Source organism: Pinus tabuliformis, chromosome 4_2 (genome assembly GCF_031772625.1).
Source record: "Pinus tabuliformis cultivar Carrire ecotype Pingquan chromosome 4_2, CPIR1, whole genome shotgun sequence".
NCBI lineage: Eukaryota > Viridiplantae > Streptophyta > Pinopsida > Pinales > Pinaceae > Pinus > Pinus tabuliformis.
This window is the reverse complement of record NC_142304.1, coordinates 90174775-90190278: the sequence shown is the minus strand read 5'-3', so window position 1 is coordinate 90190278 and position 15504 is coordinate 90174775. Positions and strand designations below refer to the sequence as shown.

The 15504-nt window shown below is 38.3% G+C and overlaps 1 protein-coding gene across 1 annotated transcript in view; it reads right to left on the bottom strand.

The window, feature by feature from the left end:
* The window catches only part of LOC149168400 (uncharacterized), a 362722-nt gene that overhangs the window by 339604 nt on the left and 7614 nt on the right, over nucleotides 1-15504 (bottom strand). The window contains exon 3 of the mRNA XM_089428261.1: nucleotides 10060-10183. Coding sequence (XP_089284387.1) covers nucleotides 10060-10183 — 124 coding nt within the window. The remainder of the gene's footprint in view (nucleotides 1-10059; nucleotides 10184-15504) is intronic.

Here is a 15504-nt window from a genome sequence, read left to right as displayed (position 1 = left end):
CGAGTCAAACATAATTGTTTTCCTCTCACTGTTAAGTTGATCTATCTCCCTATTTAACCCTCTCCCTGGATCTGCTTCTTCATCATGTCTTGATGATGAACCACACTTGTTGGTTCAAAACGCGTCGACCAAAATCTTCTATGTGACTTCTTCCGAAAAAATTCATTATACATTATGATATGGATCACAGAACCTTGATTTCGAATGTAAATAATCTCAGCAGATCTATGTCATGTATGTAAAGACCTAGGTAAACCTACTTTTCTAGTGACGATCTCCATTCTGGGAGGTTTTTGTCTCACCAATCCATTCTCAGATGGTCGGCAGAGTTTTCCTCTAGTCTTATCCCAAAGCTAGAATGGATTTTGTCGCTAGGATCTTAGGCGAGTCCTAGTTTTCTCGATCGAGTCTATGTAAAAGTAGTTTGGGAATAATCCTAACTATTTGGTTAGGTTATTTTATTACAAATAGCTTGGTCTGCTGGATTATATTTGTGTCGCAGAAATGGGTAGTCTGTGAGCGTCTATTACAAATGGGTTTTTCCCCTTATGATGTAAAAAATATGAAAATCATGATGTAAAGTGTCTTGAGGATTGGAAAAATAATTTATCCCCTCATAGATTAATTAATTAAATTTTCTGACCAAAAATTAATTAAAATCCTAAGCTAGAAATTTAATTAATTCTAGGTCCTAGATAAATTTAAATTCTCCAAAGGCAAAATTCGTCGATCGTTAAAAATTAAATTTTAAAAGGTCCCCGAACTAAGGTAAATTATTTTGCCAAATTTTAAACCTTTGATCCCTGGGGGTTAAGTCAAAGTCAATTTTTTGGGGAAATTAACTCAAAAAAAATATTTTTGAGTTAATTAAAATGCATTTAATGAAAATTTTCAGATTTCCCCAAATATTTAAATATTTCAACAATGAGATTAAAAGAAATTTTAATCTTCATCAATGATCGAGATTTCTTTGACGAGGATCACTCGAACTAGTCATTGGAGGATTTATCTTTAAATAGGAGGCCATTTGTCAGTCGATTCATCCGACCTTTGAGTCATGTGCTTAGCAAGAAACTCTTTTGTTATCTTTTTCTGGATAATATAGAAAGACTTTGGAGTTAATTTCTGTTGGTGTTACTCTTCATGGGAATATTATAAGATGTTTTATTTTCATGCACATTTTTTTCTAAAGCCATTGATGATAGCTTCTAAAGAGTGATCAGAGTACATGTATTTTGCTCAGTTGTTGGGATTTGAATAATAACTTAAGTTTTGAAAGTAATAGCACGTATCTATTTGTCTAAGTTTTATTATTATTTTCTCGCTCTATTTTTAATGGTTGGATCGAGTTTTGCAGGAAAATCTTGATTTTTAGATCCTCGGGCGTTAGTGGAAGTTTTCAGTTGGACCAACCAACTCCCAATCTGTTTTTTCCGAAAAGCCCAGCTAAATTAGCTCCGGGCTTATCATAAAATCTTAGTGATGCTAACGAAGGGTTTTGAGTTAAGCACCTCCTTTAAAATTTTAAAAATTTTATTTTTTGTGTGGAAAATTGAAAGATCTGGCTGTTGAGAGCCTTAGATTATCAGATCTGGGCGCTGAGTCGAACTCATACTCCTCAGATCTGATAGATCTACCATTCTTGTGCATAGATCTGTAATTTTTTTTGGTTTTCTGACTTGGGTTTTTCTGGCTTTTAGTTTTTATCATTGTACATATAGTTTGGGTATTTTCTTGTTGTCGTGCAGCTACAGATCTAAGATGGAAATTTGTGCAGAGACCAAAGCTAGGCCCTAGAGATTAAGATCTAGATCTTTGGGGGTTTATCAACATAATTTTGCAAGGATATTATTCAAAAAAAAATTGCAGTCCAAGGGTTTGAAAATTTAAAATTTGGAAATATTTATAAAGGTTTCAAGGAAATCTGAAGCAAAAGGATTCAACATTTTAATCAAAATTTCTGGGAATTTTCTTAGGTTTTTGGCTACCATTTTTCTCCTATGTGCTGCCGTCAATGTTTTTAAAACCAACCTAACTAACCGGTTACCGGTCTAATTGGCCGGTCAACAAGGCCACCGATTGGAACCGGCTGAAAAACCCAGTCAGGAAGGCAATGTGGCGAAGTTTTGGCCCTAACCGGTCGGTTTAGGACGGAACCAGCCAATTTGTAGTCAAACCGGTCGGTTACTTGCCATGCCAGCCTCCACCATTTGTATTGTTGGTTTGTTTGTGGGGATCCTATCTCTATGATTGGAAGCTTGGAAATGAATTGCATGAGGATGACCAGCATTCTCTCTCATCACTTGAACCATATATGCATGAGATTTCAGATCCAAGGAAGAAAAGTGTGACAAAGGTCTTGTTGTAGCACAGTGCACCCCATGTTTCTATTAAATAGTATGCATGTCATCATGTCTCAATTGAAGCACATTGTGATGATGAGATACACTTGCATGAAGGCAGGGGTTTGGTAAGTCATATTCCCTTCCAAGTTTCTGAATTTAGTAATGATTCTTTTGGTGATTTGGAGAGGGTATATTTTGTAGAAGAACCCTGAAGATGAAAACCTTTTAGGTGTTATCATTCCCTCATGTAATGAAGAGCATGACGGCCAAGAGGATGAGGATTTTGACACTTTTTTTATTGTAAGCCATAGATGGCATTTGTATTACTAGTTTGTTTGTGGAGATCCTATCTCTGACATGGATAATGAGAGTTTAATAGAGAAATGTCTAATTGGCATACTCAATTACTCCAATTCCAATTAGCATCAAAGACCATCTCATGAAGCACAGAGAAAGCATTGTAGGGTCTATCTTTGATGATCTCAGAGAGCCAAACATGGTGGAGGGACCATTTTTCATTATTAATGAACAACCATATCTTTTTATTGTGGTGATTCAGTGCAAGATAAAGGGTTTTTTATGGCAATAAAATTGCAAACCAAACAAATTGTTTATTTGATTCATTGCTTATGTATTTTACTATTTTGTCAATGATATGTTTTGCACTCAGTGCCATTTTGATATATTCACCTTTACATGGTATATAAATGAGCAAACTTTGCATATTTTGTCTCTATTGGCTTGGAATCATGGTTTTAAATCTTAAAAATAGTTTTGTTTCATTAAAATTTAATTATTTAATGTATTTTTCTAAAACCGATTCATTTAGACCTAACCAGTCCCGGTTCGACCAGTTCTGGTTGGTAAACCGGTTCATTAGGTGGACCGATCCGGTCACCGATTCCAATTTTAGAAACATTGACTACCGTATTGAGCCTCTTTCTTCTGTTGCTGTGTTTTTCTCTTCTATGGAAAATTTCAAGATTTTTTACTACCTGCGTTTTTGGTTTCCTTCTCTTCATCTCTGCATCCTCATCTCCTTGCTTCCCAAATTCTTATTTCCCACTGTCATACCTTTGCCTTTCACTCTCTTCCGTCCTCCCTTCCAGCATCTATCCCTTTGCCTTTCTCTGCTCCCAAGTTGCTCCCTCCCTCGCTACCATCTCTCTCAGCCCGTCTCCTCTCCTTCTCCACAGATCCCAGTTTCTGACTTCCCTTTCCTTGTTGTTGCCTAAGTCCATCTCTCCCTACATTGTCCTTTCTTCTCTTTCTGCTCATCCCACAGCTCCATCTCCTTCGCTCAAGCCTCCTCATCCTCGCTCTCCAAACGCTGTCTATGTCGCCGTCAAAGACTGCCTGCACACAAGAATTCGATACACCAAACATTTCGACTTTTTCATTTTTTATTTCATTTGTAATATGCGTAGGGTTCGTTAAGTTTCATTTTGATTTTGTTTTAATTTGATTTTTTTTTATTTTGGTTAACTTCTAGATTCAAATATTTTATTTTAATTTTATTTTTTTGTTTTGATGCATCTCCTTTTCCTTTTATTTGTTTTTTATGACTTCTTTTTTTTATGTTTTGATTTTGTTTAAAAAAATTTAATAATCTAAAAAAAAAATCATTTAAAAATCTAAAAAGTTTTTAAAAATTCCATATTTGTGACTATGAGATTATTAAGGAATTAAATCATAAGAGGACCTACACTTTTGCATTTAAAAAAAAAAAGTGGCCTATGGCCCATTAAAAATTTTAATTTATTAAAGTCCTTTTGATTTTTATTTTTTTTGTCACATTAATAAAAATTAAATTTGCTTCAGAAGCATAACACATTAAGTTTGCCTAAGGGGTAATTAAACTATTAATCTAAAATTCCTTGGTGTCTTTTGTGTTAAGTGTAAGATTTTAAATTTTGTGGTAGAGATTTCTCTATTGTCAAAAGCGATTACTGTTTTAAAATCATTGGCTATAGGAGAAAGAAAATTAATTCTAGATCTAGGTTATTGAATAAAATCATTTTTAATCTAGAATCATTTCTTATCAGTTAATTTTCATAATTCTTCATGGGATTTAATTGCTAGAATATATTGCAGTTTTGGGCTTTTACATTTAATCGTTCATGATCGTCACCTTCGCCACATTTATAAATTGTTCTTGGTAACTTGTTTTTATTTAACCTATGGTTAATTGAATATAAAGGCACTGGTCTACAACCATTTCTATCTTGTGGTTGTGTCTTGGTCATGTTAGTGTTTGATCTATTTATCTCAATTAACCGGGACTCATTTACATTCGTCAAGTTGTGCATTTCAAATCTCCTAGAGCCTATGTTTCACAAGCTATCCTCATTCATTCACCTCAGGGACTACCCCCCTTGACTTGTCTAGGAGAGAGTCTAAACGGAGTAAGGATTAGAGAGATAGCCCTTACTCTGAGAGTTGTCGCAGTGCCTAGACACTTTGTGCGACAACAGAAACTAAACATTGATGTGGTTGACCTGAACAATTTGCACATGTGTGGGCATAAATTCAAAATCACACTTTCGCTTGTCCAAATGAGATGATCTTTATATCAATTTTGGTCCTCTCAAAAAGTGGAATTTAATGCAATCATCATCTCCATCAAATGAGTTGTCCCAAGGTGGAATTTGGCCCTAGTTGCCAATTTTGACAACAGTCATTTGCAGAATTCAGAGAAAAACCACAGAGATGCCATAGCAATTAGCATAAGTGATGAAGAATTTGAGAAAGAGATTGTTGAGTTGAAGGCACGACTTGACGTGTTGATGGAGCTGTTACAGAATCATAAACATGGATGAATAATGAAGAAGACAATTAGATGATCAATCAAGCAGTTGATTGCCAGGAGATAGAAGCGTGAGCTGAAAGTTTTGTTACGGGAAGCGGAAAAACTCTAGATAACCAAGATGAATGTATGCACTTGTGAACCAGCACAAGGACAGATGCTTGGTGAGGACAATGATGATGCTAAAATGAAATTTGTTGATATGAACGTGGGTCGACTCCTACAGATAGCGCCAGAAACTGTTTAGAAGATTCGCATATGATGATTGAATCGTCGATGGAAGATAACAATTATGTTGGTTTTAAATCTAACAATTGGTGTGTGGATGCAGGGTATGTTGCTGATATTGAACAAAGTATTAACTTTGTGTGCAATAATGATGAAAAACAAATTGATAAAGAAATGAAGCCTAAGGATGTTAAACATGGACAAATAATAGAAGTTGTTGATGAAATGGAAAATGATCATCGAATAAAGGGGTCAAATGTCAACATGAGAGATATTGCAGCAGAACTAAAGTTCCTAGAAGAATGGTTGGACAACCCGAAGCCAGAATATGACATAAATGAAATTATGGTGGATTACAACAACAACAAAGTTCAACAAAGAAACAGTAATGCACACCAGCCAGAAGACAAGTTAGATATTGAAATTGAAGAAATGAAGAAGTTGATGTTGGAAGAGTCTCAAAAGATGTTTATTGAACAAAGAAAAAGGAAGGATGACAATGGATTTGTTAAATTTGGCAACTAAGACCAAGCTCCACCTTGGACAGCTCATATGATGCAGTTGATATTTTTATTGGATTCCTCTTTTTGAGAGGTGTAGGATTGATCTAAAGATCATCTCATTCTGACATCAATCTAATGTAGGCTCAGAAGACCAAAAGACATGTCTCTTCACCCTCAACGTTGCATATAAATAGAAGGTGTGTCTACCTCATTTGGACATCATTCATTCTCACACATATCTCTCTCTCCTCATCTAATTGGGTCGTACAACTTCAGGGCGGCCTTCTTCTCCTCCACACGTGCGAAGTTTGACTGCGATTTTATGTTTCTGGGTTGACCTAGAAGGGTTGACCAGCGTTGACCGGGTAGCAGTTGACATTGTTTGACTGCATTTTTCCTTGGAGAAATTTTCTTTGGGCGGGCCGCATTTCGGGGCACGGCAATAAAGGCAATCTGAGTTGTTTGACAAGCGTTGACCGCAGGGAAGTTGACCGCAGGTTTGACTCTACATTGAATGAGTTTGACTGATACTTTTGGGATTGTTTTGGTGATTTGGATTGTTGTTGGAGGCCAAGTTGATTGGGTTTGACCAAGCTGACTTGGAGGTGTAATTCTGTTGATTTGACCAACGTTGACTTTCTAGTTAGGGCATCCTATTGACTGCAGTTTGACTGAACAGATTTGACTGTGATTGGGCAAGTGAATTTTGCATATTGTACTCTCTCTCTCAAGAGGACTTGATCAAAGGGTTTCCCCACATTGGGGTTTGTCCCTGGCATGCACCACATCTTGTGTCCTCTTGTCTTGGCTTGTCTTCTACTGTTTTTATTTATGTTCTATCTGCATTTACAATCAAGTTAATATAATTGCACATATCGTTGTTATCTAAAATTAATAGGATTACTAATCACTAAACAATTCTACATTAGCGAAAGGGAGGAGAATTACAGCATAAAGTTTGGAAGCCTCGATGACGAGAAAAGACAACCATAGAACATCAACAACATAACAAAATACATGATCAAAGATAGACTAAAATATGGGGCCCTAGGAAGAATTTTAATTAGTTTATGGAGACATATGGTCGGAAAACTATGAATTTATTTTACCTGGGGAGTCTGACGTAGGAGCATCTAACCTAGAGTATCATGTTTACTAAAGGAGTTAGTTCTCTAAGTTAGGATTTAATTATTTAATGTATTTTTCCTATAGTTTTAAGAGAAAATGAGAATTATTGTAATTAGGAGAAAGTTCAAGAGTATTTTGGAAGAGTTGAGAGATTTGAGGGTTAGTTAGATCTCATCTAGAGATAACGGATTAGGTGAGTTTTTATGGATCATGAGAGATATTGTGGGAGTTTGTTTAGGATCTGGACCTACTTTGGGTTCAGATCCACTTGTATAAATCTAGGTGAGCCCATGAGGCATGTAAGTGAAGGAGAGTGAGGAATGAGTGGCCAATTATTAGGCCAATAGTTCTCTTGTAAATATCTTATTCTTTAATGAATTGATTTGATTTTTGGAGTGCATTAGCTGTCTGCATTTTCCTGTGTTTGTAGTGCAGGCCCTATGGTTTGTGCCATCAACGTTTACCTGATGGTAACCCTGTAAAAATTCAAAGATAAAAAACTCAATAAAAGGTTCTGCTTGAGAGTTTAAACCCAATAAAAGGTTCTGCTTGAGAGTTTTATTCATTCTCTATATTCCCTTGTCCACTTAGGGTATGATCAAGTTGTTGTACTTGGTCCCCGATTTTGTTGATCTATGAAGCCTTCCTTTTTTCTACAAAAATAGATTTTGTTAGTCTACTACTTCCTAAATATTCGCCATCACCATTTCATATTTCTAGGATAACAAAGTTGTAAAAAATATCAATGTTCAAGCACAAATTTCCCCTATTGTTTTTATGACAAGAATGTTGAGAAATAATAAGAAGCAGTTTTTCAAAAATAGATATTGAAGAATAAATGTTTTTCCCAAACCAATGACTTACAACTGAACCTCGTAATAGACTAGGCAACAAATACACTATTTTTCAGTTTCTACCTCAAAGGAATGTAGTCAACAAAAATACACTGATTCTAAGGATGTGATAGTTTGCCTTTAACCCAAAAGCTGATGTCTGATAGTTTGCCTTTAACCCAAAAGCTGATGTCAATAAGCATTGACAAGAGAAACCTGAAACCATATGACTAAGTTGTTCATTCAAACCAAAAAAGTTAGGAGACACTGCATGATGCTAAGAAAATCCTCAATCTATGAAGTATGACACAAAGGTTAGGTTGTCCAAGCGATGCCAATGTCACTAGAGAACATGAGGACTGCAAAGACAACAACTGCAGAAAACAATGCTGATGAAGAAAGAACTCATAAGGATGAAAAGCTGATCATTAAAATTAAAAATGATTTCAACAGTAAATGAAAAACAGTCAAACTAGGCCTAAAGCCTCTTACAAAAACAATATACGATAAGGTCATATATTCAAAAGCGTTTCACTATCTGACCAAAAATTATTCAATGCTTACAATGAGCTTGTTAAAGACCTGGAGGGGACTGGTAAATTAGAAGAAGGCACAAATAAACAAGAGGTAACTACTTTGTCAATGAGGTCTAGCTTAGATGATTGAAAGGAAAAAAAATTAGATTGTTATCCTCTCCACCTGGGTTCAAAATCTTGCTTGTCACATCTTTGCCCTTCATGAACCAATTGTTGTTTGAGACTCTTCATGAGCCCTGAGGAATATCTTACCCTTGCTTATCAATGGTGAGAGTGCTTGGTTACACCATACATGTAAAAAGAACAAGAGGCAACTACAAATATGCCAGAGTTCTTCTTGTGAAACCTCACATCAAAAACCCATTTAATGATGTTAAAGAAGCAGCCATCTATCAAGTTCTTGTATTTGTAGACTATGCAGCTCTAATTAACCTATATAAAATCTAAAGTCTATCAGGAACGGCAACCACAAGTCCCAATCACACTTTACGTATCCCAAGCAATCCCCCATGCGAGATGTGATTAGAACCTGCAGCTATGCAAAAAGCATCTTTGCCACTTCAAGAGATTTCATAATATTCATAATATCTAAAATTGAGCGTGCAAAGACTCTAAAAATGAAAATACATATAATACACTATAAAACCCTATCTCCAGGACTCTCGCAGACACCTATAAAATTATTTAAAGGAATGGTATATTTTGGAGTGCTGTCATCAAACCTCTCTTCAATGACAACATTCTGAGTGAAAATGTTACATGGTATCCAGGTCCCAATAAAGATCACCAGTCACTTACCACAAAAACCTACATAATGGCAAAGTAATGGCATATAATCAAGGCAAAGTTGATTTATCATAATAAATCTATTGTTTCCTGGACCCTAATACAATACCTATTGTGCGGGAGGATGGATGATATGTTGTAACAATTCAATGAATGCCAAGGCAGAAACTAAGACCTTCAGCACCTGGGCCAGTTCTACTACCTTCCACTGACAAAAATATATTCCCGACGGAGCATAGCAAGTTCCTCAGTGTTAAAGAGACAATTTGACACTCAAAAATTCAAAACCAAAAGAATCACCTCGTCCATGCCAGCCTGTCTTCCCCCCGAAAAGTGTGATCTGCTTCACTATGGCTCAGGCAGAATTAAATGCAAAATACCAAAATTTACGCTATTGACTATAATATGTCAAACAAGGCAGCTTTAAAATTTATACATCGATCCTTCTGGGCATCAATTAGCAGAAAAAGCCAATGTTTTTTTGTTATCAAGCAACCACCATTATCAACCAACCTGTGGACCTCTGCCACATGTCAATAACCTGGTTTCCTAATTGGTCAATCCCTCTTCTCTATATTACTAGCTGCAGCGGTCCTGGGAGTGCTGATAGCTTTTTTGAGGTCAAACTATATGGCTTTTCAACTAAAAGGTCATCCAAAGTGCCATACCTATCCAATTTCTATTGAACAGTGTAGCATGTAAATTTCTTTAACTTTCCATCTGTTCAAAAGGAAATATTTGCAGCAGTGACATCTTCAGATAAATCAATAGAACCTCAGTTTAGTCCCAAAAATCTAAAGCATTATTGTAAATGCACACATTTGGAACTCTGACATGCATTTAAATGACAACCTATTATTACAACCTCTTTAATTGAAATATTTGTGACCTTACCACCCCTCAAGATGGTCTCACTCCAGAATTTGCTCTTGCCCTTCAGGTTGAATAGCGATAGCACAGAAGGCCTCACACTTTTACGTGCCCCTGGAATTGTAGCTGAAGAACTAGCTGCTGAGACCTGAAACAAAAATTATGCTGGTTACACTGCCTGCAACTTGGAGGAAATATAGCAAAAGATGTAGAACCACCATATTAAAATATGTACCCAGGACAAATGTGACTCAAGTTGCTAGAGGCAGGCCACTCAGAATTCACCCAAATATGCTCAGTACAGGATAATTCTCAGGTGTTTAAGATGTGTCTCAACATTGAATATTCATCCACCTCACAAATCAAGTCTCATCAAAATATAGTAATAGTAATGCAAGCAAGGAAGACATAGCAATTAATAGTTCCTCCTTGTTGGCCTTTATATTTAAAACTATGACCAGATTCTCTGTATATCAATAATCATACCCAACCAATGAATTTTCCCTTATGGTAACAGGGTGAAGTGAAAAATACATGGCAGCTAGATAAAGCAAGGAAAGAATTTTGTATCCACTTAATATCAAATATGATATTACATGTTTGAGGATCCACTATCCACTTAACCAGACATGGGCAAGGATAAGCATCAGGAAAAAGCTCAATGGTTAAAACTATAAAATTATGCGACTGTATATACACACTAGTCGAAGCTTCTTGGAAAGCTGTCAAAGACTATATAATTAGAACAGCTAGAAACTACCTTCAACATGAGAATAAAGATAATTTTCTGTAAGTAACTCATTTTCAGGTACAGGATGACAAGTGATTTTGTGTGGTTTAGTTAAGGTCAGTTAGCTCCTGTTGCTAAGGATTATTATGTTAACTAATCTACACCTATAGAAGTAAATTTTGGAACAATGTAAGCATTATTAAAGATTACACTTTTTCTCTGGGATGGATTCCTGCATCTAACTCATTTCTAAGAATGAATACCATTACAAAGCATCTTTCTTTCCTTCTGTAAATTGTACACTGTTTTTTAAGCACAATGCCTCTCCTGCGCAAGGTTGCCGCAGCTAGGGTTGAAGCCCAGCCACACACAGAGTGCTTCTCCCAATTTTTCAAGCTCTCTTTCACACATCATCGTGTTCTCCAATGGCATCATCAGAGTCAGCAGTTGCTGCAACAGGCAAGTTGAGCCACAGGTCTACTTTGGATGGGCCCTCTGGTGCACCATTTGCAAGCAGCCTCAATGGCAGAGTTTCTAGTATTATGGGTGGTCTTCCTTTCAAGAAGGCACTGTTGAGCAAGTCTTTTAACCACCCACCTTAATCCATTTCTTTTCTGGTACAGGAAGCCCCAGCTTTATCCATCCCCATGGGGCCGGATGCTGATGAAGAGGCTGATTTTTTCAAATTGTTAATTTTAGGTAACAATGGTATGTTCTATGCTTAAGAGCAATTTACTTCAATTTCTTCAATATCAATATCCAGTTTAGCAATCACATCAGCATAATAGTAAAATGCAGATAGAACATAAATATAAACAGTAGAAGACAAGCCAAGACAAGAGGACACAAGATGTGCCACCAGCCAAGGAAAAACCCCAATGTGGGGAAACCCTTGATCAACTCTTCTTATATTCTTCAATAGTTCAGCAGAGAGAGATAGTACAAATTTACAAATCTGATCATTTATGACAGCAGCAGAAAAGCCCTAACCAGAAAAGTCAATGCTGGTCAAACAGGGCAGAATTCTTCCTCTAAGCAGCTCAGTCAAACCCAGTCAACTTCGGCCTCCAACAGCAAACCCAAAAAGTCCAGTCAAATGCTGGTCAACAAAAGTCAAACTGCAGCCAGATCTAGGGCAGTCAATGCTGGTCAAATGGGAGGTCAAATCACCTTGATTTCAGTGCCCAGATCTGTAGCCTGCCAAGGAGAAGGTCCTCACCCAAATCCGCAGTCAAGAGGAGGTCAACACTGGTCAACGCAGCCCAAAATGCAGCCCTTGAAATTCGGTCAATGTTGGTCAACTCAGTCAAACAGAAAACGTCCTCATTTCCTTCGCACGTGTGAGAGACAGCTGCCAGATTTGTGTACCCAAACAAGTGAGAAGAGAGAGATGAGAGAAGATGAGATGATGATGAAATGACTTAAGGTCTCCTCCTTTTATATGCAACATTGAGGATGAGCTGGGGGTTTGAATTCCTGTTTTGCTTGCTAGCCGACCTTGACAAATTGTCAATAATACAAATAAATTCATATCTTCATTTTTACATATCGGAATACACCTCTCGGAGAGAGGAATCCAAAAAAAAATATCAGCTGCCATAAATAAGATGACCGATGTGGAGTTTGGCCCTAGTTGCCAATTTTAACACTCCCTCTCGAGTCTCAACTAAGGAGAACCCCATCTGCTAATCCATCTACCAATCGATATTATCTCTGCCATCAATGCATTGCTCTACACTGCTCTTCTCTGCTGAACTATGAAGAAGAAGAAGTGGTCAAACAGGGCAGAATTCTTCTTCTAAGCAGCTCAGCCAAACCCAGTCAACTTCGGCCTCCAACAGCAAACCCAAACAGTCCAAAACAGTCTGAAAAAGTCCAATCAAATGCTGGTCAACGAAAGTCTAACTGCGGCCAGATCTAGGGCAGTCAACACTGGTCAAATGGGAGGTCAAATCACCTCGATTTCAGTGCCCAGATCTACAGCCTGCCAAGGAAAAGGTCCTCACCCAAATCCGCAGTCAAGAGGATGTCAACACAGCCCAAAATGCAGCCCCTGAAATTCGGTCAAGTTGGTCAACTCAGTCAAACAGAAAACGTCCTCCTTTTCTTCGCACGTGTGAGAGACAGCTGCCAGATTTGCGTACCCAAACAAGTGAGGATAGAGAGATGGGAGAAGATGAGATGATGATGAAATGACTTAAGGTCTCCTTTTATATGCAACGTTGAGGATGAGCTGGGGGTTTGAATACCTGTTTTGCTTGCTGGCCGACCTTCACAATTTGTCATATCTTCATTTTTACATATCAGAATCGGATGATCTCTAGATCAATCCTACACCTCTCGGAGAGAGGAAACCAGGAAAAATATCAGCTGCCATAAATAAGATGACCCATGTGGAGTTTGGCCCTAGTTGCCAATTTTAACACTCCCTCTCAACAAGGGAGAACTCCATTTGCTAATCCATCTACCAGTCAGCACTATCTCTGCCATCAATGCATTGCTCTGCACTGCTCTGCTCTGCTGAACTATGAAGAAGAATAAGTGATCGAGAATGTATCATACCATTCTCTATTGATGCGAAGTCAGTCCCAAATAAAAGAGTGTCTCATACCACTCTTACTGACTCCAAGTTAGTTCCAATCAAAAGAGAGTGTGTCATACCACTCTTGCTAACCCGAAGTCAATTCCAATTGAACCCAGATCAATATAGGTCATCCTAGCATAGCGAGTAAAGTAGTACATGATGCGTCCATCAGTAATACTATGGTCCCTATCCTCATTTCCCTACTCATTGGCCAGATGAGAGGTACTTCCCATGAGTCCCAGGCTGCATGGGTAGGATGTCTCAACAAGAAAAGGATGAACCACTCATCCTGCCTACATGTCACCACGCGGTATCACAGGGGAAGGTTGAACCACTCACCCTGTACACAGCAAACCACTAGGGGAAGGTTGAACCACTCACCCTATGGTTGCTCATCGCTTAAAAGAAGTACCCCAAGCCACCCGAAGCTCCCAGAGCTCAATGTCCATATCATACAGGACCCTCAAAATAGGGTCTCTCCACGACTCCAAGTCATTCTCCGAAGGCTAAGAACTTGACCTTCCCCAGGGGCTTTGTCATAATATCGGTGACCTACTCATCAGTTCCAATGTGATGGAGCCTTATTACTCCTCATTGTACCATATCCCACATAAAGTGGTACCTAATATCTATGTGCTTGGAGCGATCATGAAATACGGGATTCTTTGATAATCGGATCCCACTCTGGTTGTCGCAAAGTATCACGGTAGCATCCAGCACATGTCCAAATAGCGAACTGAAGAGCTTCCTCAACCAGACAGCTTCACAAGAGGCCATACTAGTAGCTATGTATTCGGCCTTGGCTATTCTCAAGGCAACCGATTTCTGCCTCTTGCTCATCTAGGATATCAAAGCAAAACCCAAAGAAAAACGGCACCTACAAGTGCTCTTGCAATCCACCACACTATCAACCCAATCAGCATCAGAATAACCATGCAACCTCACATCTTCGGCAGTGTATCTCAATCCATGAGCGATTGTGCCCCGAAAATATCTCAGAAGATTCTTAGCACCAATCCAATGTATATGATGAGGCTCAACCATATATTGGCTCAGTGTATTAACTACAAAACATATATCCGGACGGGAGTTCACCAAGAACATCAGCGCTCCTATGAGTTGACGATACTCAGAGGCATTTCCCAATTCAGGTCCGGCAGCACTACCACATAACTTCTTGAAGTTAAGTTCCATTGGGGTAGTTACAGGCTTGCAGTCCACCATTCTAAACCTTTTCAGTATCTTCACAATATATTTTCCTTGAGATAGGAAAATTTATCGTGGCTTTTGCCATACTTCCAACCCTAGGAAGTAGTGCATCAGTCCTAGGTCCTTCATCTCAAATTAAGAAGCCAACTCCCTCTTACATTTGTGAATGAGAGGATCTGCACCTGTCAGAAAGAGGTCGTCCACATAAAGTACCAGTATGAGAGGTTTATCATCTTCAACCTTAAAGTAAAGGTTTGGATCGGCTTCACTTCTATTGAATCTCAACTTTCATCAGATAGCTATCAATCCTCTCATACCAAGTCGGGGGTGCTTGCTTCAAGCCATAGAGGGCCTTCTTCAACCTGCATACATGAGATTCTCGATCATGAACCTCAAACTCCTCGGGTTGTTCCACATAGACTTCCTCTTTGATCGAACCATGCAAGAAAGTGGTCTTGACATCCATCTGATGTAGGTTCCATCCTTGCAAGGAAGCAAGGGCTATGATCGAGCGGATGGTGATGTATCGAGCAACAGGTGCAAATATCTCATCGTAATCTACACCTTCATTTTGAGAGAAGCCTCGAGCAACAAAGCGAGACTTGAACTTTTCTGCGCTTCCATCAGCTCCTTGCTTGATTTTGTAGAACCACTTAGAGGTGACAACCGATTTGTCCTGGGGTCTAGGGACCACATCCCAGACATCATTCTTCATAATAAACTCGTATTCTTCATTCATAGCATCCTTCCATACTTGTTTCTTCACGACTTCTTCAAATGATGAAGGCTCATTTTGAATGATAGTGCTCATGACAGTCAAGTATCCTTGATACCTGTTCGGCTTCTTGCTCTCACGGAAAGTCCCCCTTGGTGCAATATGTCTCTCGGCATCTTCGAGAATCTCCCTAAGCCATGAGAGTCTCCTCTTGGAGGACGAGGGCTCTTG